Source organism: Plecotus auritus (genome assembly GCF_963455305.1).
Source record: "Plecotus auritus genome assembly, chromosome: 9".
In the NCBI taxonomy this organism is placed as follows: domain Eukaryota; kingdom Metazoa; phylum Chordata; class Mammalia; order Chiroptera; family Vespertilionidae; genus Plecotus; species Plecotus auritus.
In genome coordinates, this window is record NC_137783.1 from 115,738,160 (window position 1) to 115,765,987 (window position 27,828).

A 27,828-nucleotide genomic window follows, 5' to 3' on the forward strand; every position below is an offset into this window, starting at 1 on the left:
AGGGACAGCTCGGAAGAGGCCAGAGGCCGGTGCAGGGCTTCATGTCCCTTCCTTTCGAGGCAAAGGAAAATGATTGAGGAGAGCAAGGCCTCATTCTGAGCTGAGAGACTTGACCTTGTGCATCCGTTTGCAGCAAGGAGCTGTAAGGGTCTTAGGGAAATTGCTGCGTGGGAATGCCAGGCATAGGGCAAGGCTTCTTGAGCGTACCTGCCCACCTGGCTAAGGAGCCTACTTTTCTCAGATGCTTCTTTCTGTCTCCTTAGATACCTATGACCCTCAGTCATGGCAGCTCTTGCCTCTCATTTTATGGAAGATTCTATATGACACTCACCTCTATAACCTAGTCTGCAGCCAGGAAAGGTGTGTCCTCACCCCTCTAGGGCCATAGAGCTCTGGGTTCAAGAAAGGATAGTGTCAGGTCAGGCAAAGGGTTTGTCAGGGTTGCTGTTTCTGATGAAAGGTCGCCATTCATATCCTAGTACAGCATTTGCAACTGGCTTGCTGGCCTGAGAAACACTAAGCAAAGACCCAGAAACAGCATAACTGGGTGGAGAGAGCCATGGACTGGGGCTGGCCCAGAGCTCTGCTCCTGCCTGTGCCAGCTGAGACCACCCGTGGCTCCTGCTTCTTCTCACGTGAGGAGGATGGGCCCAGTGTGTTCTGTGCTCGTCCACTTCTGGTGTCTGAGTGTCTCTGAATTTAAGGAACTGCCATGCCTATCATGGGAAGCCGTGTGGCTGGGGTGGACCTGTGTAGTCCTGGGCTCCTTTTGCTGAGAACCCAGTGCAGACTCTGGAGGAGGGTTTTTTATTTCCATTCAAATCTCAAAAGGAAACAGACTATGACCGTAGCCATAGTCAGGTAACACCTGAAAAGTCTCTGCCCTCTAGTGGCTAAAGGCTCAAACAAATATTTTTCACAAAATTGACCATGTTTGGGCTAGAACACTGACTGAGATCACCCAAGCAGGTACTCTCTGGGGACAGGGATTAGCCCTTCAGCTTTAAGTCCTGGGGTCTGTTTCCAGTGGACTACATGGTCATAGGTCCCCAGAGGCCTCACTTACTTGGGAACCAGTGCAGCAGAGACCAAGGGTGGTCCTGTGCTGTGGAAGCCACAGAGCCTGCATAAGACTAGGCTTCCCACCAGCTGGTGTGGCTCAGTGATTGAGCATTGACCTATGAACCAGGAGGTCATGGTTCAATTCCCAGTCAGGGCAGATGCCTGGGTTGCTGGCTTGATCCCCAGTGTGGGGTGTGCAGGAGGCAGCTGATCAATGATTCTCTTATCGTTGATATTTCTATCTCTCTCTTCCTCTCTGAAATCAATAAAAGAATTTTTTTAAAGACTCAGCTTCCAACTTTCCCTGACCAGCCCTGGCCCTGGGGCCTCCTTGGGAAGGAGCTCTATGCAGGTGACTGTCAGGCAGTATGACATCATTTCCTGGCCAGCAGGTCTTCTTTAGCTGCAGCCACACCTTTCCCACCCCCCAGAAGTCACAGGTCATGTCCAGTCCCCATTGGTGCCTCTTGTCACATCTGCCCCCTCCATTCCGAAGCCGTCCCCAACCACATGGCAGCAAGACTTCAGAAGCTCCTGGCAGAGACGTGGCTCCCAGGTGCTGCAGGAACAGAGACTTCAAATAGGCCACCTGAGCTCAGCCAGCCCACCTGGCAAGTGACAAGTGCCCCTTAGGACCAAACACGCAGCCTCCAGAGACAATCATCTCATAGGAAACTACCCAGGTGGGTTTCAAACGTCAAACCAGAATGATCACAATGAGGTTTTGAGAGCTCTGGGGAACTGGTGTACATGGTTTTTATTTCAAAGAGCAGAGGGAAGCTGTGACTGTTCCACCATGTGAATGCTGGGCAGGCAGCTGTCCATGCTGGGGGCTGCGAAGAGACAGGGACAGGCTCCTGGCTTCAGGCAAGAAGGCCACTTGAGAGGATTCTGCCTTGTTCACGATTATACACCCTCCCAGCCCTCGGCAATGACTGCCTGATGTGCAGGTGCCAAGGCGGGGTCCCTGGGCCTTAATTGGGGACGTATATGTGAGGGGCCTCCTAGTTCCAGAGCTCCTGTGAGATTGGTTGAGGCCCAAGTTGCAACTGCATTGCAGCTTCTCTCCATGCCCATTCATGCTTCACTCACTCCCAACAGGTATTTTTCCAGAGAAAACCACCCCCTCAAATGTCTTACATGCAAGTTGGTCTCACAGTCTGTTTCTGCGGAACCTAACCTACAATACTCTTCCAGCCCCATCACCCAGTCATTGAAAGTTCATAGGGAACTTTGACCAGTCCCTCACGTCCACTAAGCTTTCTCTGGTTTATGTGTCTTTGTACATGCTATTGCTTCTGCCTAAAGCCTTTCCCTTCTCTCCTCCCTGCTGTCCACTTTGTAGGGCTAACTCCTATTCATCCTTTAAGTCTCAGCTTAGATGTCACCTCCTTTGGAAAGTCTCCCCTGATTCACTGAGTCAGAGGCTTCACCCCCATGCTGTCACTGCATTCAGTGCTGGCTCTGTCACTGCATAATTAACTTAAACATCCATGTGATTGCCTCCCCTTTTGGACTATATCCTCTGCGAGGGCAAGGACTATGCCTGTCCTGTCCATATAATTGCATGCTAGTGCATAGTGCAAGACTTGGAGCACAAAAGTATGCCCAAATAGTTGTTAAATTAATTAAAAATGGGACATAAAGAAGCCCTAAGTAAGGAAGCAGCAGCAGGGTAAAAGGGTAAGAGAGAAGAGGGCGTATTTGATATATATTTAGGTGATAAAATTAGTAAGTTTTCATGACTGATTAAACATAACGCCAGTCAAGAATGGTTCCAGGGTTGAATGTCAACCTATGCACCAGGAGGTTCGATTCCCCCCCACCTCTCCACCCACAGCACCAATGTCCAGATGAGCCCCTGCCCAGATCTCCAAGATTCAGATTGCAATGTGTTATGAAAACAGATGAAAGAAGGGATTATTCTGCCAGGGATGTAGGTGAGGAAGTGGTAGAAGACACGAAGAATGAATAACAATTCACTGGTTCCAAAAGAGAGGAACATTCTAGGCTGAGGGACCCACATAAGCAAAGACACCATGATGTCATATATCCTAGGGAGTTTGGGGATGATTAGATGAGGCTGTTGTGGAGGTGGAAGGTGGGAGATGGTAAGAGCTGAAGCAAGAGGGGTTGGCTGAGATTATTGTCAAGGGCTTTCCTTTTGGCATAATCTCAGCCAGTGCTTTATCTAGAAACATAAACAGGGAATTAGAGGCTGCTCCCATAGCTCAGGCAGGAAAAAATGTAATTACTTTTAAAAGGTTGGAGCATTGGAGGATGACGTTAAGGCAAAGAGCTATTAGAATGGGGGTAGGGGCCTGAGTGGTGAATGAAAGATAAAGAGAAAAGCTGAGAAGAAAGAGAAGGGAAGAGAAGACAAAAAGAGGAGACATCTTGTTCAGATCTGAGTGATGAATTCTAGAATCCCAGATGGGATTCTGTGAGCAGGGTTTTGCCTCCTCAAGAAGACAGTCTCCTCTTCACACTTTCCAGAGTTGGTCAGCACGGCTCAGTAACATGGAGGATCCTGGGGGCACAGGAGGCTCTGGAAATCAGGGGCTCAGTTCCTATGGAGGCACAGCAGGAAACGACCACCAGTGACCAAGGTGGCAAAGAACCCCAAGAACACCTGGGAAGCTGGACAAGATCAGCCACAGTGGGCTGGTTGGCTGGGTGCCGATTTGTCCAGTTCTGATTGATCATTTAGGGGAAACAGTCATCTCAGGGCTGGGCTTACAGTTTAAGGACTAGTGAGCTAGATCCAGCCACATGGAGGACATAGTGGTGGCTGCCAAGATTCCTTTCCTCTCTCGGGACACTGCGGCAGGAGAGCAGATGGATCAGGTTCTGGCAGAGGAGAAAAGGGGGACACTATACTTGGTCACTGTCCTCACTACTGAGCTATAGCAGTGGTCAAGGCCAGAGGTTAAAGGTAAGGAAGGCAAAAGAACCAAGTGAGTAATCTTATCCCAACCGCAGACTGTGCAAGCCATCTTTTCCTGTCCATTTATAAGGCTTACTCTGAATGAAGATGGTCAGAGTTGGCTACTGTCTGTCAGTCAATGCTGTGACTATCTCCAAGGTGAGTTTATGTTTCCTTTATGAAACCTCTGGTCATGAGAACACGAGGGTTTCCACTCTGGGTCTGCCCTATGGCTCATCACTCCTAAGGCTCAGGGGAACCAGCTGTGGAGCTTTGCTACCTGTGGGATCCAGAAGAGTGAAACCCTCTAAGACCATGTGGGTGCAGTTGGAGCAGAGAGATTAAGCTTGTCCCTATGAGGCTGGTGACTGAATAGAGATCGGTGTGGGGCCTGAGTCACTGGCAGGCAAGGGAGAAACTGTTGGACTGGACTCTGAGGCCAAGATCTTTGGAGTGCATCCCATCCACAACAGGGCAATAGCAGCCCAAAGCCTCCCCCTGCATTCTCACCAACTCTCCAGAAATTCTTTAGACTTCATTAATGCCGAATGTATATATCATTGTAAAAATAATGTAAGCATGCTATAGAAAACCAAGAACAAGTTTATCCACAACACTGCCCCCCATAGTTAATTGTGACACAATTGTTGATTTCCTCCACTAGACTTTACCCACCTTAGTTCACAGTCTCAACGTTAGGACTTGAGGCGCTCGTGGAAGAAAATCAACCAGAGCACCTTTAGCATAAGACTTGATTCAAAAATGCCTGGCATGAGATGTTTCCTAAAGAGCCTTCTCACTTGGGCAAGGAGGCTGAATTGAGCAGTATTTTTAATAAGGATTTAAGAGGAAGGACCAGCTGAAGTTCAGCTAGCTTGGAGAATAGTTCAAAGATGGTTCTCATAAATAGGAGGAATTGTTTCTGAGGATGAGGAGTCATTGTTTGAGATTTTACCAAGGGTGTGGGGAGGCACAGTTAGGGGCTAAGGTCACCTGGAAGAGAGGTAGAAAGGAACATCTAAGGGGGCAGGGACAGGCAAGGGCCACACTGGAATTTCTCAGTCTTTTAGTGTCTCTTGGGAACCCAGGTCTTCTGACTCCTGGCCAGGGTTCCTTCCACATCCCAGAGATGCCCCAACCTTCCCTATGTTGTTGGTGATTGAGAAAGAATGATGGGTATCCTGGACCCATCCATGGAAGGAGAGGTTGAGATAACTAAAGGCCTGCATAACAAAGGCAAAAACTAGAAGATTTTGTCCTAAGGATGTGATTTATCTTCAATAGCACTGGAGCCTGTAGGAATTGAGTTCTATGTATTGCTGGCCTGGTGAAGGGACTTCTGCCACTAGGAACTCAGAAAAATCAAGGGCTTCCTTGTAGGAGTTCCATTTCCTGATGACTTAGGAGCATCACTGTAGCAATAATTGTTGTTGTGCATCTTAATAAAACTCTTCTGCTCTCGATCCTTAGATTTTTTAGCTATCAGCCTGGTGGCCAGGCCTGCAGCCCATTGTATATCTCTCTCCAAGGGGCAATCAGCCCTGTGCATATCTGAGCTTTTCTTCCCCTTGCTGTGCCTTTAAGAGCTACAGGAATGCAAAGAGAGTCTGGAGGAGGGGTGGGGTCTCCCAATGGGACTTCTGGGAAAAGGATCCTGGGAATTTTTGCCAGAAACAAAGCTGAGATTCCAGCTCTGAGAAGTTGGGAGTGGTGTATGTTAGGTCAGGGCTCTGATTGGACTGCAGAGTCCACTGGGGGAAGGAAAGCAAAAGTAAAAGAGTTGGGGAGAGGGGAGAAGCCCTTCCTGCACCCACCCCAATGCACATTCAGCCAGGCCCAGAAGCAGGGTGCAGCACTCGCCTGGGGAGGGTCCATGTGTGTCATGGGTGATGCCAACAGATGCTGGACCCAGGAAGCTCTCTATCCCAAGTCAGCCCGCTAGGCCTCCAGGGACCGGCTTGCCAACAGCTGGATTTGATCACCAGCTTGCAAAGTGAGGTCATGCATCTGGTGGAATAACAAGCAAACTTTGCCTTCTGGCTGTTTTTGGAGGATTTTCACAGCAGCGGCTAGAAACCAGTAGACCACCACCTGGACCCTTGAGTCTTCTTTGAGAGGCCTAGAATAGAAGATTCCACCCCTGAGTGTTTTGCAGGACGATGCTGGCCCTTCGGCAAGCTTCTGCTCTCCTGGTTCTATTCCTCTCAGCCTTTGTGCCCCCGCCACAGTGTGCTCAGGACCCAGGCATGGTGCACTACATCTACCAGCGCTTTCAAGTCTTGGAGGTAGGTGGCATTGGTGCACCTGATACAGGAACATGCTTCTCTTACCCATGCTTCCCTATCTACTTGGATGCATTTTTCTGGATAGTAAATGATAAATACATTGCTATGGTTACACTTGAAATGTTTTATGATCTAGTGGTATAGAGCACCAGAGTCCAGACTGCGCACCTCCTAGACCTTGAGCAGGGCTTCCCTCTGCACAGTTTTTCTCATCTGTAAAATGGGGATGTTCATAGAATTTACCTCCTAAAGCTATTCTGAAGATTTAATATTACTCCATAATTAGAACATTGCCTGACATACTGGTAAACCTCCAAAACTGTTATTATGTGATGGTTCAACTTCTAAAATCTGAAAATTAACATTTGGGGTCACTTTTTCTTCATTTTCACTATAGCAGGATGAGAGCTAATTTTAGCGTTGCTTTTTGTCTTAGGATAAACCATTAGGTCACTGTAAAAAGTCATGATATTGTTGTGCTAAGAAGCCGCCGTAGCTTCTTTTGCCAAACTGGACTTGAATTTAGAAGTGAGCAGATTTCAGCAATGCTAAACGGAGAAAGTGCCTGGTCCTCTTCTCCATACATTGCAACTACCACTTCATTGAACTTTGCAAATCGCAACATTTTTGTAGCATGAACAGGTTCCCAGGGACAAATGTGACCTTCTGCCTTACCTTGCCTTTGATACAACCCTGGTGTTGACATTGACTATCTCATATTTAATCGTCTTGCTTTCGTACAAGTTAAAATTTGATAAATTATCTTTTTTCAAAGACATTCTTATCTCCAATATTTATTTTCAATGTTTTCCTGAAAAGTCTTAAAACTCCAAATTATTTGGTCATCTAGGTACAGTCAGGGTAAAATCATTCCACAGAGCAGGCCCAATGCTGTCCGGCCAACGGACTGAGGCTGGAGGCAGTGGATGAGATGTTCCCAGGCCAATGGCCGCTTGCTGCTTCTTCACTCACTCCCTCCTCAGACCCCTCCTCCCCAGTTCCACCTCCTTAAAAGTGCCGGAGTTATACTCAATCAAGACATTTAGCACCAACTTGCCCAACATTTAAAAATATATAGGACTAAATGCATGGGAAAAGTTAAAAACTGATACATTAAAGTATCCATAGCACTTTAAAGTAAGAAATTAAGGGTGATTTTTATTTTCCCCCTTTTTGATTATTTGTATTTTTTTAAATCTTAATGAATGATAGCTATTTATATTACTTGGGTAACTTCAATAACTAGCAGTAATTTGGGAATTTATTTTCTGACTGAAGCAAGGACTGCAAAAATGTACCCAAGCAACAAGAGCATACATTCAAGACTTCCATGAGTTCTCAAAAAACATATCAGTTATGCTGGGGCAATGCCACACCTACACAAGCGAGTACAAGAGCGCAGTGAACAACCTGGCACTGAGGGTCGAGCGCGCCCAGCGGGAGATTGACTACCTAGAGTACCTTCGAGCAGCAGACATGTGCGTGGAATCAGAGGACAAGATGCTGGCAGAAAAGCTACTCCAAGAAGCCGAAGAAGAGAAGAAGATCCAGACTCTGCTGAATGCAAGTAAGAGAGCTGTGTCTTTTATATCATGCTGGGGACTGTCATTCAGAGATACAGATGGTACAGGGGTGCTGACCTAGTATGATAGTAATAGCTGGATGTGCCCTCTTATGTGCCCATGCTGGAGGCAACCTTAGCAGGGAACTGGTGTCCAGAGGAGAATCCATTCTTAGAAAGCAGCTTTTCATTTCACACGGCATTCCTAAGGGCCCATAGAAGGTCAGGGCTACAGTGTCAGAGGTCAGCCAGGAAGGGCATCTCCTGATAGACCTTGGTTTGGCGGGGCCATGTGATTGCAGATCTTTCCAGGAGAGTGACAGGTTGGTGGATTCTCCCAGGGCCCTGTGAGCAGGGAGAGGCTGCAAATGTGCCAGGCAACGCTCAGGGTCAGGGTCTGCAGTGAATTATTACTGTGCGTGCTATCCCAATGGGAGATCTTGGGGATTTGTCTCCTATCTTGTGACCCATCAGAATTACTTCCAGGCCATTAAGAATAATGTTTAGGAGCTCAAATTAAAACAACAGTAGCAAGCAACAAAAACATAAAAGAGAAGGAAAATGTCCTATGCGTGAGTCCATTTTATGAAAATAATGAGACAATTCCCTCCCCTTCCCCCCATCCAAGCCTGTATTCTGAGATGGTTGATTGCAAATGGGAAAACTTTATTTATAGGCTAATTATGTGTGCTCCAAATGTGAGACACTCCATTAGGGAAATAAGACATAGCTGAATGCCATCAGTGTGCCATCATCCCTTCTCAATGTAACTCTCGTAAGAACTGCACGGTTCTTCCCAAATGAGGTGACACTTGATATGAGTTTTGAACAAAGAAATTAGAGAAGTATGTGCAGAGGAAACAGTATGTCAAAGATATGAAGGTGTGTACACTTGGGCATGCCGATCTGCAGATATGGCTGAGTGGACCTGTATGGGGCAGGTGAGTGTAGGGAAGCAGGACTGAAGAGTTTAACAGGATCCAGGTAATGAAAGACCTTGCATGCTAATAGGTTTGCACTTGACTTAAGAAACTATAGAGAACCACTGAGCAGTTTTAAGCAGGGGCATGACATGAAGGAAGAGGGCAAGACTAGAGAGGAGAGACCAGTCAAGGGAATACTGCAGTAATTTGGGCAACAGTGATGGTGCCTGCATTGTGTCATTGAGATGGAGAACAGATGGATTTGAGAGCCACTGAGACTTGGAATCCACATGGCTTGGTGATGATAATTAAGAGTGAAAAGGATGCATTCAAGATGCTTCTCAGGGATTTGGCTTAGGTCATTGTGTGGTTGATCTGAAATATGTTGAGATAGGAAACCCAAGAGGATTTTTGGAGCTCTTATTACTCTACCTATTTTTTTTTTTTTAGCACTTATTACTTTGAAGTCTTCTAGCTCATTTATTTGGTCACTGCTTGTTTTCTACCTGCGCATCTATCAGTTCTATGGGAGCCTAGATCCTGTATTTCATATTCAATGCTGTGTGTGTCCCAGTGCCTAAAACAGTGTTTATGTTCAACAAATCTTTGTCAGTGAATAACTAAGTGAGAAAATGAATGAATGGTAGAAGGATTGTCAGCACAGAGAGAGGGTCTATATGGTTTTAAAAGAACAGGGAACATCTTACCTCTAAGTCAGAAGACAGACAGGAGGGTGCCTTGTCTATTATAGGAAGCAGTTGATCAAGTTGGTCAAGTGAGTGATCCTTTTTGGCCCTGACATGGTATTGAGATGAGCCATCCTCCGAAAAGGAACAACTGGGGATCAGCATGGGGTGAGGGGAGGGGGTAAAGGTAAGGATGAGCTCGCAGGGGATGGAACAGAGGCTGCCCCAAAAACCAATGTGTAAGATTGGGTGCTAATGTGGCCTGAGCTAGAATGTGGCTGAACTTTTGTGCCAGGGGTCAGACAGGACCCCAAGCCTGAACAGTTAGTGAACAGTTAGTGGATCCCTGAGCTGCTCCTTATCCTTGAACACCCTGAGCCCCTCAGGCCTTGAAGTGCCCCTTTCCACTCCAACTTAAATTCAGCATAGTCTGGTCTTCCTACTTATTTAACTCTCATCCTCTGCCTCATCCCTCACACACTGGAGGCCTGAAATTTTCCCTCGCCCATCCCCATGGTGAGTTCCCTGTCAGCTTTCCAGAGATTGCTCCTTCCATGCCTGGGGCCTCTGGGGACCTCATTTGGTGATTTGATTTATGATTAACAACTACTTTTGCCCCAACTCTTGGATGGGCCCTGTGCTACATACACAGCAGGGTCAGAGGAGTGAGTAGAATGTGCTGATTCCTGCACTAGCCCTTTTACTGTTTCTTTCCCTCTGGTCTTGCCTCCTATAGTCTATCTGCTATTATGCAGGCCTTCCCACAACACCAAATGAATCACATTACTCCTCTGGGTAGGTTTTTTGTTGTTTTTGTTGTTGTTGTTGTTGTTGTTGTTGTTTTTTGTTGTTGTTTTTTTGTCATTTACCCTCAGTTATGAGCAACAACAAAAAATCCATTGAAATCTCTTAGCCTTTTGTATAGAGAAGCCCCCTCACGAAGTGGCCCAAACTCATCTCCAGCTTCTTAGGTTTCTGTGACTTACCCAATGTAGTTGCAATTAAAAATACAAATATTGTTTTCTCTACTCACCCTTTATGGTTCAAAAAGCTATGGATTCTGTGAGAAGACTTCTGGGGGTGAGGGAGGTTGGGAGGGGGCTCCAGTAGCTTGGCTTGTAGCACCTCATTCAGTCCTCCAAGGGAGCACTCATATTTTTAACAATATATATTGTTATATCTGTGTGTAATTGACTCCTAAGCCAGATCACGAGATAATGAGCTATTACATCTTTTTTTCTGTATTCCCAGAGTCTGGATCAGGGCATCCCATGAAGGAGGCTGTAAACATTGTCTATAGAAGAGACACTGAGAGCAGAAGACCCTGAGAGCTTAGGGGGGTTTTTTGTTGTTGTTGTTGTGTTTTGTGTGTGTGTTGTGTATGTGCGTGTGTGTGTTTTATGGAAAATCTATAGGGAGAAGATAATATGACTTCTTTGGGAAAATTCAACCTTGTGTCTCAAGAGATTTCTAGAAAATTCTAACATTAGTCTAAGTGGTGCTTATTTATTCAGGAACTATTTCTTGGGTATCTATGAAGGATCAGGTACTGGGGATAATTAATATGATGGAGTTGCTCTGTAATTAAACCATTCCCTTAAAGAGCTGTTCCCAAGTCTTTAGCCTTTATTTAGAGAAGATCCCCAAAGATGTTCCCTTAAGAGCCACAGTCCCAGGGATGTTTGGGGGCCAGGTAAATTTTTAGAATCTTAACTCTAACAAACATAAATACGCTTTTTCTCCCCCAACCCCTCTCTCTCTCTCTTCCTCCTTCTCTTCCAGTAATAGAGAGAGAAGGTGTACTTTAGAATGCAGTGAGTGAAAGTTACTTGAATACAATCTAACTTATATTTTAAATTTTTTCTTAAGTCTTTGATTCTTTAACTTTTATTAGTATAAAGAAATTTTGCATTGCACTTGACAATTTATGGCAAAACACCATTGCCTCAGATACCCAGATGGAGAACTTACCCAACAGAACTCTTTGGCCAATCCCACATGCTTGCATTCTTGTGTGGATAACAGTATTAACCTCTTACTTGTAAATCACTTGTAAAGAAAAATTCTCAACGCAGTCAAAATGAGGCATTGTAAGAGATTTTATTTCCTGTTTTAGTCCAGCTCCTTTTATTACAAGGGTGCACGCAAGTTACCTCAAGTAACCCTCTCCCTGCTAAATTAAATAACTCATGTCTTTTGTTAGATCATGTTTGAAAGCAGAAAGTTTGTTGCTGCAAATTTAAATGCCTCTGGGATCCATTCAGGTAGTGCAAATGTGTGTGCCTCATACTCAAAGCCATTAAAAACAAAATAAAATAAAAAACAAGACAAGCGAGCAAACAAAACCCCACTGGAAGCCAACTAAAACATACCTGTGAGCCAAGCTCCAGGGTCTGTTAGTTTGTGGTAAATGCAGCAAAACATTAAGAGATGTGTAACTCTAATTTGAAGCAGATATATTTACCACAAAGGAGGAGAGTGAGGGTATACACACAAGTGTAAGCCCAGGAGAGTGCTTGGGTGTGCACATGTGTGCACACATATGTGGACACACACTCTTACACACACAGGTTCTTCACCCAGACGTTGCGGCATGCATGGGGCCAGCAACACTGGAGGTGAGTGTGTGCAGCTTATCCTGTGCTGCCTCCTAGAGAACTAGGTCACTGTGCTGGGTCCAGAAAGGCCCCTGTGCACAGCACGTCTCTTGTCCATCCATCTGGAAGGCCTGTGGTCTATGAGGGTACCTCCAGTCCCATCACTACAGATACTAACAGGAGGTCCCAAAGTTGTTTCAGCTGCTGCCTTTTGGCTCTAGGTGGAGTGAACATCCATTTATCCTCTCTTAGTTCACTCATTTATTCATTCATTCAACAAAGGTCTAACTGAATTCCAGATTAATGTTGGCATTGTGCCAGTCATTAGAGATGGAACGTTGACTGGTATAGCATCTTGTCCTCAAAAAGCGTATAGCCAAGTGGGGAAGCGTGTAAGCAAATAGGATAACAGCCAGAGTGTGACTGTTCTGATGGAGGTGTCACAGGAGCAGAAGGGGCTGGCATTAAGCAGTTAAGCAAGGTCAGGTCTGCCTTGGAGATGGGGGAGACTTTGAAATCTAGAGAGTAACCCTCAAGCTGAGTTTTAATAATGAAAAGAACGGATCCAATAGAGAATAAAGGGCACTTAGAGCAAATGGAACAGTGTGTGGAGGCACAAAGGCCTAATCGGGCTTAGTGTTCAGTAGATCTCAGGTGAAGGGGGAGTCTTGGAGAGGAGATTAAAGAACCAGACAAGAGCTGCTCCTTGCTGGGGGCGGCGGGGGGTGGGGGGGGGAAGGGGTCAATTGAGGAAAAAGGAGACATATTTAAAACTTTAGATAAAAAAAAAAAGAGCTAAGCTCCTTTGTGCTAAGCCAGGTCACACTTTCACGCTGTGGGAAAGGAAAGTAATGTGAACAAGAGTAGCTAGTATTTATTGAGTGCCTGTTGTGTAGCAGGTCATGTTTAAGCATTTTATATATTGCATCATATCATCTAGTTCTCACAACAGCCCTATGAGATAGGGTTATAATCATCCCCCACTTATGGGTGAGGAAATCAAGGCACTGAGACGATAAGCAACTCTCCAAGGACTCAGAGCTAATTGGAGCCAGAACTGGGATTCAAACGAAGGCAGGCTGGCTCCCACCCTTCACCTCTCCCATTGTGTGTGCTATTCTGCTGGATAGTGGTAAGCATGGGAGTGTCAGGGCTCAGACAGAGGTTTTAGGAAGGTCATGCTGATCACCGTGTACAGAAGGGACTGCAGTAGGGGAGGCTGAGTGTGCATAGGTGGGTGAGACTGGAGGCAGGAAGGTCATTTCCAGGTCATCTTCAGGCCTGTCACACAGGCACTCAAGGTGGGAGCCCTCTGTTCTGAAACTAGATGCCTGTGCCCGCAAGGCTCAGCTGCTTCTGATCTTACTGTGGGACACATATGAAGACCATGTCAATTCTCTTGGTTGCTATTTGATGATGATTCCTACCATAAACAGTTTGGTTTAAATCCTTTTAAACCCTGGCTGAGAAGGGTCACTTTTCTTCCCCCACCTTCTAGATTTTTAATTCCTGACTTTTCTTCACTTACTCTTAAACTACAAAACTCCTCTGCTTCCCTCTGGTTATCTCAGTTCACAGAAGAGCTGCACACACACTTCCCTGTGCTAGCAATCTCAGGGGCATCTCTTGGGCCCTCATCTGACCGGCACCACATCCAGTAGATACTCTTCCTTCTGAGTATCTCTCAAATGTATTCTTTCCATCTGCACCACACTCTGATCATCCCTGGTCTTGATTATAAGAGCCTCCTAGCTGATCTTCAGGCTCCACTCTCTTGCTGTACCAGGGCTTTCTTGTATACTGCCATCATCGGGGTCATCTTGCTAGAGTTACTTTATTATTGCTTTATCAACGTTGATGGCAACCACAACCTACAGGCTAAAGCAAAACCCATGAAATAACATAAAAAAAGTCCTTACAACCTGACCCTAACCTAGCTTTCTTTAAATAATTTATTGTGTTATTCTCTATGAAAGTAATACCTACTGAGTAAATAAAAACTGTGAATAATGTATGTACTGTAGTTATTGCATTTACTTTTATTATGAAAGTAGATTACAAGTCAACAGTTGACCACAGCAACTTTGAACATTTCTCAGCTTTGTTCTGTGCCACTATTGCCTATCTCCATTCACCCGACGCTCTACGTTGTGTCTGATCTGCTATTTTGAAAACAAAAATATGCTTCATGCATCCCTGCATTATTCAGGCTGTGTTTCTCAAGTCTGCCACAAGTGTCTGGAATAGAGTAGAAATCAATATTTTCTGACCTTGAGGAGTAGTTGATTAGACAAAGATTGCATTAAGCACTTTTTATCTGTTATCTTGTCCATGACAGCTCTGCTAGGTAGACACCATTATGACTTATTTTCAGATGAAGGAACTGTGGCTCAGAGTGTTTCATACAGCCTGACGTCCTCCCACATTCCTGCTACATCCAGAGGACGCATCACCCCTGAGACACACGGGATTCATCTCAGCCTTCATCTCCACTTCCCACCCCCTCACCTCTACCCCGTGTCAGTTATCTGTTGCTACAATCATGCCACTTAACAAACCACTCCAAAAGTGAGCAGTTAAAACAACAATCACCGGTTATTTCTCAGGCGTCTACAGGAGAGCTGGGCAGTTCTGTTGGGCTGGGCCAGCCATGGCCCCTCTTGTCTGGTTTCCTGAGTGGCACATTGCCTGGGGCTGGCTGGCTGAGCATGGCTTCAGCTGGGAAGCCTTGGATCTCCTCCATGTGACCTCTGATCTTTCAGAAGGTGAACCTGTTGGAGGCAGAGGTCTGAGAGAGAGGGCACAAGCACACCAAGATCTGGTCACTTTTACCAAATTCTTTTGGCCAAAGCAAGTTCCAAGTCTGGCTCCAGAGCCCACCCTAACAAGGCATTTGGTCTTGACCCCCTTGGAAACAGGCAGTATTCAGGATCAGTTTTTAGTTTGCAAATTTCTATATGAGAACAGTGAATCGGGCATTAGTGTGCTTGATGGTTTTGAGATGAGATAATAGAGCCATTGAGAAGAGCACTGCAAAGTTCAGGTTCAGGATAACAGGCCCTAGAATTTGAGAAAGGAGGACAAGAACAGAATGAAATGAGACTTATCTCACAGGGAAAATCCATGGCGAAATGTCAAAATGACTTTGTTTCTAACAATGCAAATGGGAGAATGACAATACCACACCTAGAAATGGAAAAGAATATTTCTATTCTTTTTAGTTTGGTAAGAATATTACAGAGGGGGAAACACTATACCCAAAAAAAACCAAAAACAAACAAACAAAAACCAGCTCTGTTTTTCAATGAAAAATAAATAAAAGCAGGAAGTTCATAATTACAACCTTGGAATGCGTAAGTGTTGCAACAGTCAGATAATGGATACAGAGTGGAGCGGTTTGATCATAAATTCCCAGAGGACGGCCCACTTCGTGCTTCACTTCCCATCCGTGTTGACCAGCCTGGATCCTCTAGGACAGCATTCTCAAACTTTAGTCTCAGGAACCCATTACACTTTTAAAAATTACTCGGGACCCCAATGAGGTTTTTTTTTAATATAAGTTACATCTATTGATATTCACCTTATTCATATTTAAAATTTAGAAATTGTAATGTGTGCTAGATGGTGTTCTAGGATAAGACATACAGCAGTGAATATACAGATTTGACAAAGCACTGCCCTCCTGAGGTTTACATTCAGTTGAGAGGAGTCAAACAGTGAATATGTTAAAAGAAAACCACCTCTGAGGGTTCACTGGGTACCATTTCATAGAAGCCGGCCTCCCTGCCTTCCTGCCGTCCATCTGCCCAGGCACTCAGACACTGAAATAGCTCCCGCTCATGTCCACACATACCTCTTGCTATTCAAATCAATTTGATGTCTAAGTTGGCATAGCATGTGTTGGGATAGCAGGTTTGGACACTGACTAATACTGCATTATCTGAATTGAATTGATTCCCGAGTTTGGACAGTAAGTAGAAGATTCAATAGGAGGAAAAGAGGTACTGTGTCCCAGGCACTGTGGATAAAAAGACAAATAAGACACAGTCTTTGTCTGAAGTGCTGGCAAGGAAACAGTGAATGAGCAATTCCAGTTCAGCACGGGAAGTGCCCTAAGAGAGAGCTGCACAGAATGCTTCAGATGCAGGGGGAGCAACCCCTGCTCTGCAGGACTCAGAGATTTTGTTTTGAAGGACAAGTAGATGTATCCCGAGTTAGCGAAGGTGAGCTAGGGGGAAGTATGACGCCTGAAACTTCTGAGAGGCCATGGTACGGTTAGTGACTGTGACCAGTCTAGTGTGGCCGGGGAATGACAAAAGAGGAAGTCAGAGGAAGAACCCTGAGTGCCACGCTGAGATATCTGAAACCCATTCTGTGGGTGAAAAGCATGACATGACCCTAATTTCTAGAAAATTAAGTTCACGTTGACAATGTTATTGTAATAGCTTGAAAGGTTGTAATTGACTACTTATCTGAAAGCTATCATCTTCATCATCCCGGTGTCTAACGTCATACCTGTCACTTGATAGGTATTTGTAACTGTTTATTAACATGAATACAATTCAGGTGGTAGAAAAAGTCAAGTTTATAACAGAATTTCAAGAGGCAGTCAAAACATTCATGGTTTTATGGAAATTCTCTTCTCTTTAATGAATTTGACATTCTTCTTCCCAAGCAAACCTGCCCTCTTTTCTCTGCCGCTATCTCATGTGTCCGGTCACCCCATTCTTGAATCTGGTTTGTTACCCAGCGTCCTCTGTCTAATTGATTACTAAGACCTGACCTCTCTTTTTGTTCCTTGAATCCATACCCAATTTTCCATGCCCATCACTATTTATTTATCTCTCGTCTGGATTATACTTACAGACACTCTACTTGTCTCTCTGTGGCCCCTCTGCCACTCTGCCCCCCTCCAGTTCATTCTCTACCAACATCCAGACTGATGCTCTAAAACATAGGCCTACTGAGTCCTTCCTACAGAAGGACAAGTCTCACCAGGTTGGAGAGTGTGGTTATTAAATAAGGGGGAAAGTATTTTTAAAATTCAAATAAGTGATTTTTGTGTATGAATTCACTGTGCTGCGGCCTTGGGCCAAATTCTATCCTAATTGCTTGTCTGCAGTTCTGCCTGAGGGGAAAGCACAGGTTTTCCGTTCTTTGGTTTGCAGGTGGAAACTTGCATGCCATTGTCTCTGTTAAGTAATTTGCATCTTTCTTTGAGGATATTTATAAGAGTTCATTTGAGCCAATAATTTGCATCTTGGCTGGCCTCAAAGGTTTTAAATTTATTTCCTATCCTTCCTTTCCTCCTGCTAATTATCTCTTCTCAAGAGAAGCACAGCAGGGAGTCTCAACTTACCCTTATACTCAAACTCTGGAAGTCTATTCTCTCCAAATTCCAAAACAGGAATTTATAAAAATTATAAAATATATGCCCTGAAACAACTATCCAGCCTAAACCCCTTGTTTTATGGCTGGGGAAGCTAAGCTAAGGCCAGACTGACAAAGGGACTTTTAGGGAGACACAGAGAGAACCAGAGATGGAAAACAGACCCCTCAGGGCTACGCTCTCGGTCCCAGGTTCCATCAACCAGGAGGGATAGGAGAAGCAGGAGGGAGCACATGGGGGAAATTCTGTGCCTTTTCCTAATATAGACCATCTATCAACACCTCTTCATTTTGCTATTTCTCCAAGGATTCTGCATCAGAATGGAGGTATAGAAGGAGAAAGAATTGTTATGTGCTAGTTTCTACTGTAATTTACTTTATTTTTTTTAAATTTTTCAATTACAGAGGTGAAGAGTGGGTGAGTCTGGGATTCTGCATCAGAATGGAGGTATAGAAGGAGAAAGAATTGGCATTCAATATTATATTAGTTTCAGGTATACAGCATAGTGGTTAGACTTTTATATACCTTGCAAAGTGATCCCCCCATCCCCCACCTGATGAGTCTAGTTTCCACTGACATACAGCTGTTATATTATTGGCTATATTCCCTATGCTATACTTTACATTCCTGTGACTATTTTGTAATTCCAACATACATTATCCAGTGTACTTCTCCATTTTAAATGAACATTTCCTTAGGGGTGACACATTGAACGTGCCTTGTTCTTAGACATAATCCCTCACAGCTAGGCTGCAAGCCTGCTGACTTCCCTCCTAGAAGGTTGGCAGGTGGGAGGCTTTCTTGTTAAGGCATATATCGTATCACCCTGTGATTAGGTCCCAAGGAGTTCATTGCCCTCACCCGTGCCTGTGTAGGCACACCCAGACTCACCCACTCTTCACCTCCTCCAACCACACACATACACATCGCTCCAACATGTCCCTGGGGCTGGCTAGAGGTGTCCTGGCTGGCCCTGCCTCCAGGCTCAGACTGAGCTCCAAGGACACAGCTCTGTGACCTATCCAAGTAACTTATCCAAGCCTTTAATTTTTTTCACTTGGGAAATGGAGATTAAATTATATACCATGTAGGCTTATTCTAAGAATTAGATAAATTATTCTAAAGTACCTATCACAGTACCAAGCAGATTATATATATATATAATATATATATTATATATATATACTAATATATAATATATATATATTATATATATATATATATATATACACACACTAATAAAGAGAGAATATGCTAATTGACTGTCACACCCTCACAAAGATGGTGGTGCCCACAGCTACAAGATAGCGGCATCCAGTCCCCTCAGCCCCGCCAGGGTGGCAGGCCTGCGGTACGCACCTGCCTCTGGACTCCCCCAGTCCCATCAGCCCCCCAGCCACCCAGGGCCAGCCTGAGGTGCAGGCAAGCCTCGGATGGTGGCTGCCCAGCCAATGCCTGAGGCACAGGCAAGCCTCAGATGGTGGCTGCCCAGCCACCCAGGGCCAGCCTAAGGCATAGGCAAGCCACTGATGGTGGCTGCCCAGCCACCCAGGGCCGGCCCGAGGCTCAGGTAACCAGGGCTGGCTGAGGCTTGTGCTGCCAGCAGTGGCAGCAGCAGAGGTATGATGGGGGCATCGCCTTCCCCTGATCGCCAGGTTGCCTCCCACCCCTGAAGGCTCCTGGACTGTGAGAGGGGGCAGGGTGGGCTGAGGGACCCGCCCCCATCCAGTGCATATATATATATATAAACTTCTCAAGCCTTTGTGCTTGTTTTTCAATAGGGAACAGTTTCTAAGATTCTCTAATATCCCTCTTCTTCCCCATTAAAGGTATCTGTGATCACTTATAAGCTTAAACCTGCTTGCATTCATCCTCTGTGATCACCAGAGAATATGGGAGGGTTTACATGAGACAGCTTGAGCTTGTGAAACTGAAAAAGATATACTGGGCCCTGGCAGAGACGGGCCTTGGTAAACAGGGAAGCCCACTGCTCCTTCCATGCCACAGCCCAAAGCTCACTGTGGCTGGGGATCCTTCTGTTAGCTCCTCCTGCAGCGCATAGGTTCCCAGCTGGCCCAGGCTCCTCTGCCTTCCCCCAGGGGTTGACTTTCTACAATGCAGGTCAATCAGAACAAAGGTGACCCAGAGGCCACAGGGAAGCAATCCCTTAAACTGGCAAAGCATATCATCAAAGGGACATGGTGGCAGCTGATGGCTGAGAGACTTCTACATCTCATCCCAACATCTGGCTCTGGCCACAATGGGGGGCAGGCAAGTTCTATGGGCTTCTGGGAACAGACAATGACAACATGACCACTGAAAGGACCGACCTTCTTAGGGACTTGGCTTCTCCCAGCTAAGGTTGCTCCTTACCCCTACTCCTGCCACATGTTCCGTTGATGAGAACCTTGTGTCTGGTTTTTAAATGAAGTAATGGATTTGCAAGTATCTTAAAAGCTTTAAAGTACTTTACAAATAGTATTTACTTAAGACAGGACTGTGATCACAACTTGGATATGCAGCACTATTTAGGCCCTAGAAAGACATCTACTTGAATGAAGATGTTTCCTCATTAATTCAATAGATAGTTACTGAACCCGTTGGGCAGTAGGGTCCAATAGGAAACATGAAGACAAAGGCCCTGCTGTTATGGAGCTTACAGTGTGGTGGGGAAGAAGGGTATCATTTTAAATTTAGATGCAGTGGTCTCAAGATGATTCTTAGCGAGATGATATTGCAACTGTGATTTGAAAGATGAGTAGGAGCAGACTGTGGAAAGATCAAGAAAATGATCACCCCAGGCAGAAAGAATTGCAAGGGCAAGAGCCCTGAGGCAGAAACAAACTGGACTTGCTCCCAGAGTAGCAGAAAAGCCAAGATAGTCATAAGGCAGTGAGCAAGGGGGAGGAGAGGAGAGGATAAAGTCCCAGAAATAGGCAGCAGCCACATCATGTAGGTCCTTTAGGACAGGGTAGGGGGGTTAGGATTTTATTCCAAGAGTGATAGTAGAAAGGATTTAGCAGGTCAGTCACATAATTTATCTTTTTAAGCAGATCACTCTTACTGCTTTGTGAAGAAGATACTGTAGATCAGCAAGAGTAAAAAAGGGAGAGAAATTAGAGACTATTGTTATGGTCTAGGCAAGAGGAGAAAATTCAAGGAGTACAAAGGAGGAGGCGGTAGGAAGAGAGGGAGAGAGATGCATTTAAACATTTTAATTTAAGTATAATATCATAATTTAAAAGTAAGTTTTACTATCATAACTTGCTGGTGTGGGAGAACTGGAGGGGAAAGAATCAGGCAGGACTTCCAGAAAATAAATTTGTTGGATGGTTCTTACCAGAATGGGAAGAGTAGGATTAAAGAGAGTTTGGGGGATAAAAGCATGAGTTCTGCTTTAGATAGGTTAAGTTTAAAGATATCTAAGAAGGGACATTGAGTAGGCAGTTGGATAAATTAGTTTGGGATTAAGTAGGTATATCAAGATAGGACATTATTCCAAATACAAATTTGGAATTCATCATTATTTAGAATTTACATGGGATTCAGAGCCATGTGATAGAATGAGGTGACTTGGGAAGTGATTGTAGAGAAAAGAAGAGGTATGAGATCAGAGCACTGAAAGGTAGATGATGAGAAGGAACCAGCAATGGATGCCAAGAAAAAAAGCCAGAAAGATGGGAGGGGTACTCCAAAATAAAGAGAAGAAAAAGTTTCAAGGGGTTGAGTAGGTTGAAGACTGAGAATGGACCCTTGGATTCATAAATGTGAAGCTTGTCAGAGACCTTGACAAGAACTGATTTAGTAGAAGGGCAGGGGAATTTAGACTAGTGGAGAACTGAATCTGATTAGAGTAGCTTGGGGGGTAATTGGAGGTGAGAGAAGTCCTCTTTTAAGGGGTTTTATTGCAAAGTGAAACAGAGAAATGGAGCCACACTAGAAAGTTCTATTTATTGTGGGGAATGATCCAACAGGGAGGGAGAGACTGTTGAGGCAGGAGAGGAGAGATAATTTCATGTGCTATATCCTTGAGTAGTGAGAGGGGATTAGATCCACTGAAAAAGCAGAGAGCAGGAGAGAAGGCAGAGGGTATGGGTTTAGGTGCATTTGGTAGATTTGGTAATTAGAAAACCCATTCATTCATTCATTCATTCATTCATTCATTCAGCAAATACTGACCTGTGTGCTAGTTGCTGTCCTAGGGAAAAGACATGCAGCAGTGAGTTAAACAGATAAGACAGAGCTCATCCCTTTTTGGAGTTTACATTCTGTTGAAGGAAGTCAAGCAATATATGTTAACAGATGAGTTTATAATAGGTCAGATAGAAAATAGGAAGCACTTCAGAGGAAAATGAATGAGAGTAAAGGGGTTATAGAGAGCTGGAGAAGAGGTTGCCATTTTTTATCAGGTTGTCAGAAAAGGCTTTAATGATCAGGGAACATTTGAAAACAGACCTAAAGGAAGTAGAGGGAGGAAGCCACGGAGAAATCTTGGGGAAGATGGTTGGGTTGAAAGCAAAAGAAACAAAAAGTGTCCAATTTCTGGGGCAGGATAATGCTTGGCATAATTTGAGGAACAGCAAGGAGACCAGTGTAGCTGAACAAAATGAACAAGGTAGGAAAGTGATAGGAGAAAAGGCCATAGAGGCAGTGTGGGGAGCTCACATATGCTCTGGAAGGCAAAGACTTGAGTTTTACTCTCAGTGAGATGGGAAGTCACTCCTGAGTTTTGAGCAGACCTGTGACATGATCTGACTTACATTTTAAAATGATCCCTTTGGCTGGGAATGGACTATGGGAGTCAAGGACAGAGGTCTGGTCACCAAGAGGGAGACTGTCACAGTAATCCAGGGAGGAGATGTAGTCTCAGGTTGCTCCTATTTTCTCAGTGAAATAAGAGGCAAGATCTTCATAGGAGAGTGAGGAGGGCATGATGGAGGCTTGAGGAAAGAGAAGGTATGATAATCATGGGTGACAAATTGATTAAGGAACTATGGTAGGATTTCTACCCAAACATCTGGAATAATAAGCAGTTTGATAAAAAATGCATACTTACCTCAGAACCTGTGAGACTTCTCTGACTGTGCACCTTTCTTTCTTGTGTCCAGTTTCTCTCCCATCACCCTATTTCTTGTCCTGTAACTCTAGATGACCTGCAGTTGACCCACAGAACCCAAACATTTATTAAGAAGAAAATGACAACCCACTGGCACATCAGCTTCTTATACCAAAGTCTTTGGAAGGACTTAAGGAGGCCCTTAGAATGCCCAGTTCTCCTCGAGAGACTGTTATACACATGTGTATCATTTCAACACCTCACTCTCCAGTCAGTGAGGGAGGACCATAGAGTTCCATGCTTTTATTAAGACCATCCTCTCCTACCCATAATACAGACCTCATCAGTATTTGAGGGAGACCCACATGGTTCTTTATACTTTCTGCCCCATGACACCATTCACCTCACAATAGACTGACTAACAGAGCAGTCCCAACACATCCTCAATTAGAACTGATGACCCCTGAAATGACCCCAAACTAGTTGAACTAATCTCATCTTGACCCAAAATTCTAAGACTCTAAGGTCTTCTGGAAAATAGCATATTTAAGGGCAAGGTGGAAATGGATTACACCAATTCTGTCCAGTTCCTACTGGACAGATCACAGGCCACTGGGTACAGCCTAACTTCAAAGGAGGCTGCGAATGTGTAACTAGGGTTGAAGAAAATGAAATGGCATTTGATGAACACAAACAGACATTGTCTGCCATAAGCAGTCAGATATAAAAACAAGTAGGCACACAGAGACAGTGGTGACACAGAGATCAAGGAGAGAGAAATCTTCAAGAAGGAGGAATTGATCAATGATGTCATGCTACAGAAAGACCAAGTAAGATATAGACATAAAAGGTGTGATTTTTTTCAGTTAGGAAGTGCCTGGTAACATTATGAAGAGTAGTTTCTGTGAAGTTATTAATGATGTGAAAGAATGGGAGGTAAGGAAGTAGACTATTCTGTAGGAGAATCTAGTGAAGTAACTAGAAAAGGGTGTCTACTGAGAGAGAATTTTTTTTAATGCAGGCAAGATGTTTACAAGCTAAAGAACTCGTAGTGAAGGAGAAAGTCAAGATAACAGAAAAGTGATAACTCATCAAGGAGGTCTAGAAGAAGCCAGGAAAGGATGAGGCCAGAGCACAGTGAATGTGTTAGTTTTGGACAGGAGGAATGGCATGGCCTCTTCTAAAATGTGTGGGAGGGTAACAAGGGCAGGAACAACTGAAGAAAAAGTTTGTAAGTGAGGGAAAGGAAGTGAAGGGAGTTCATGTCTAATGGTGTTCATTTTTCAAATGGTTGATCTGTTGTTATGAAGGGAATGATGGGATAATTCTGGGGAGGGGGGGGCGGTGTAAAATAGCTGCTATGTGGAAGATGTGGGCTTAACCATGAAAAGCAATATTGTATTTAGGGCTCAGCTGAGGTTGGAGACCCCTAATGTGTAGTGGCATCAAGATGCACTATTGTGAAGTTTTCTCCACCAGTGCATTCTCCAGGGCAGAGACAGAAGTTTGAACTGATTTTTGTAGAGTGGAATATTGTGGAATAACGAGGGATTGGTGGGTGAAGGTGCTGGTCAGTGGCCTAGGATGGATAGGAAAGGAAGTGAGGCCAAGAAAAGGCTGATGGCCTGGGAGAAAGTAGAGGTGGCGGGACTGGACAGCATGAGGAAATGGAAGAACAAAGGAGGTGAGAGCAAAGGAGTGAGAAATGAAGAATAAGATGTTGTTGTAAAAGGTAGATATCAGAGTTTTAGATTTATGGTAGGGAACAGTTTTAAAGGGAGAGGGGATCCAGAGTATGGCCATGGGAGGGAGTTGCTAAAGTGATTTGAAAGTAAGGTGCTATGGAGTGGAAGAGGTTGCAGAACTCAGGCTCTTGATGCATTTGGGGTAGCATCCTGGAGAATAGTCAGTTATTTAGACTAGGAGTTGGTAGTATAAGCTACAAAGAAGGAAGGGTTGGGGTTTTTTTGTTTGTTTGTTTGTTTTTTGCATAAGAGTGGAATTATAATAGTCTGAAGTGGCAATGAGGAGCTAGAAAAATGTAAACCCCTCTTTTCATTTTATTTTCCTCCACCTGTTTTGTCCTTATCATCCTGTTTGAATTATAGAAATATTCTAATTGGTTTCCCTGATTTTTGGCCTCTCTCCCACATATCTATTATACACATGACTGCCAGCTAATTAATCTTGTTGAACAGCTTGATCATTGCTCAACCTTGCTCAAAATTGACAGTAGCTCCCTATCTGCCTGTGTAATAAAATCCATCTTCCTTAGCCCCGCCCTCAAGGTTCCAAGCACAAATCTGGTTTCAATCTACTACTTTGTTTTATGCATCTAGTTTGAGGCATAAATTTGATGCCTCAAATTGCTTTAAATTTGATACTATGTTATTAACACTAATTTTGAAGGACTTTCCCAAATACGGTTTTGTTAACTGTCAGGAATGTTCTTCCCACCTGTCGCAGAATGTCATTCTTCAAGGGCCAATTCAAATGCAGATTAGCCTCTTCCTCCTCAAATGACAAATCTATTCCCTGTTCTTCTTTTGTAAAAAAATTCACATTAAGCTTTATATCCTAGTTAGTCAAATATGTATTAAGCAAGAACTACTCCTAATTTATCATTGCATCTCAGCCCATGGCACCCCCAGCTCATAACACCCAGGTCAGTATCTTGCCTTTGTAGGTGTCCAATGTCTGCTGACTAAATGCATGCATGAGTTCATGAATAAATAAATGATTGGGTGAATAGAGCTCTTATGATGTTCTAGTAGTTTAGAGCCAGAGTCCTTCACTAGATGATGATCTCCTCAAGGTGTAGGGTTGATTTTATGTGTGTGTGTGTGTGTGTGTGTGTGTGTGTGTGTGTGTGTGTGTGTTGGGGCAAAAGTAGGTTTACAGTTATTTGTATGGAAAATAATACAATAGTTAATAAATAATAATACAAGAAAAAAACTCTATCACACACACACACACACACACATATATACAGAGAGAGAGAGAGAGAGAGAGAGAGAGAGAGAGAGAGAGAGAGATTATACAGTAGAAAAGAGATCTGTCGCTTCAAAAATACTGTGGAACAAACAACACCAAAACTGAGTAACTTAAAACAGCAATCATTTGTTCTCATGGTCTGTGATTGAAGGAGGGTTTGTTGATCTAGGCTGGGCTGAACTGGGGTGATTTGGTTCTGCTCCAAGTGTCTCTTATCTTAGCTAAGGCATGTTTTGTGGTGGTTGTTTTTTCATGGCAATGTCAGAAATAGATTTTTTTACCCTTAATATTTAGCACTGTTCTGGGAGCATTGTACACTAAGAACACAGTAGATATACAATAAAACCTTGGCAAATGGAATTGAATTAGGCAGCTTCACACCTAAGTCATTCTCACTGTCTCAACCCCCAAGTGCTCTAGAGAGTGAACAGGGCAGCAAATGGCTGTTTGTATCCTGACTTGAATGAAATGCTGACTCTTCCAAGTGGACAGCAACTCCCTTAGCAGAGGCCCATTTACTCATTTAATTATTTGATTCATTGAATCATACCATAAATGGTCATTGATCTATGTGATAACTTCATTCTGGGGGGGGAAACCATCTTTGAGAAAAGCAGATATTTCACGTTTATAAAGTAACCTTCCCTTTTTCTCCTGTTTGGCCAGGCTGTGACAACATGCTGATGGGCATAAAGTCTCTGAAAATAGTGAAGAAGACTCTGGACACAAATGGCTCTTGGATGAAAGATGCTGTCAGTGACTCTCCGAAGGTTTATTTCTTAATCGGATCCAGGAACAACACTGTTTGGGAATTTGCAAACATGCGGGCACTCCTGGAGGATAGCACTAAGCCAGGCCCCCGGAAGCTGATCTTACCACAATCCTGGCAGGGAACAGGCCAAGTGGTCTACAAAGGTTTCCTATTTTTTCATAACCAAGGGACTCCCAATGAGATAATCAAATACAATCTGCAGAAGAGGACTGTGGAGGATCGAATGCTGCTCCCAGGAGGGGCAGGCCGAGCCCTGGTCTACCAGCACTCCCCTTCAACTTACATTGACCTGGCCGTGGATGAGCATGGGCTCTGGGCCATCCACGCAGGGCCAGGCCTCCATGGCCATTTGGTTCTCACAAAAATTGAGCCTGGCACGCTCGGAGTGGAACACTCATGGGACACTCCATGCAGAAGCCAGGATGCTGAAGCTGGGTTCCTCTTGTGTGGGGTCCTCTACGTGGTCTATAGTTCTGGTGGCCACGGCCCGCATCGCATCACCTGTGTCTATGACCCACGGGGCACTATCAGTGAGGAGGATCTGCCTAACTTGTTCTTTCCCAGGCGGCCGAGAAGTCATTCCATGATCCATTACAATGCCAGAGATAAGCAGCTCTATGCCTGGAATGATGGAAACCAGATCATTTACAAACTCCAGACAAAGAGAAAGCAGCCTGTGAAGTAATGCATTACAGCCGGAGGGAGAGCGCCTCGGCCTTGGAAACTGCTCTCCGGGACACTGAGGCCATAGCCCCTTTGCAATACTGTCTCCCTCTAATCACACGCAGTGATAGGGTCTAGAAGTCGGAATGCATGTGCATCCTCACAGATGTTGCTGCCTTAGAGATCTTTCAAAAGCTTAAATGAGAGTCTGTCATTCAAAAATTTTCAACAACTTCCATTCATTACCCATCCAAACTTCTTGCGATCAAGGCCTTCCACATTCTGATCCAGTTTACTTCCAGCCTTTTCTTTTACTAGCACTGACTCTAACTCTACCCACCCCATCTCTCCAAGCAGTTAGAAATGCAGGCCACCTTCTAATACTGCTGGCTCTTCTCTCCTCTGGCCTTTGCTCAAATGCTTTCCTCTTTCACAAATGCCTTTTGATATTCTTCCATGTTTACTGCCTAACTAAAGTACTCTTTCTTATTGATGTTTAATCTGGCTTTCCCCTAGCTCTGCCTCTCTACCAAGCTAGGCAGATATAATAATAACGTAAACACATTAATATTTGAATACCACCTTCCAGGTGCAAAGTGTTTGCACCTTTGTTACATCATTTAATTGTTATCATGGTGTTGTATGCAGAACAACTCTTTAAAGTTGCCATTTTAGAGATGAGAAGAGCTTAGGTGAGCCATTCAAAATAACAGAGCTACAAAATGAAAGTCAGAGCTATAAAATACTGCAAGCCCCATAGTCTTTTCATTGCCCAAGGAAGCACCAAATACAGGGTGTTTCCAAAAAATGTAACAGCCGACAGCTCAATTTTGAAAATGAAATGTATTTTAATAAACACTGCTTTTATAAATATTCAAAGTGTGTGTATGTTTGTTCACCCAATCTTTATAAGC

At 44.3% G+C, this 27,828-nt stretch overlaps 1 protein-coding gene across 1 annotated transcript; it reads left to right on the forward strand.

Annotated features, from left to right (window-relative positions):
• The first annotated feature begins 5,745 nt into the window (after positions 1–5,745).
• OLFML1 (olfactomedin like 1) lies at positions 5,746–27,790 on the forward strand. The gene is made up of 3 exons (XM_080641620.1): positions 5,746–6,273; positions 7,552–7,840; positions 26,146–27,790. The coding sequence occupies exons 1-3, from the start codon at positions 6,148–6,150 to the stop codon at positions 26,934–26,936; spliced, it is 1,206 nt and encodes a 401-aa protein (XP_080497746.1). The 5' UTR covers positions 5,746–6,147; the 3' UTR covers positions 26,937–27,790.
• The last annotated feature ends 38 nt before the right edge of the window (positions 27,791–27,828 follow it).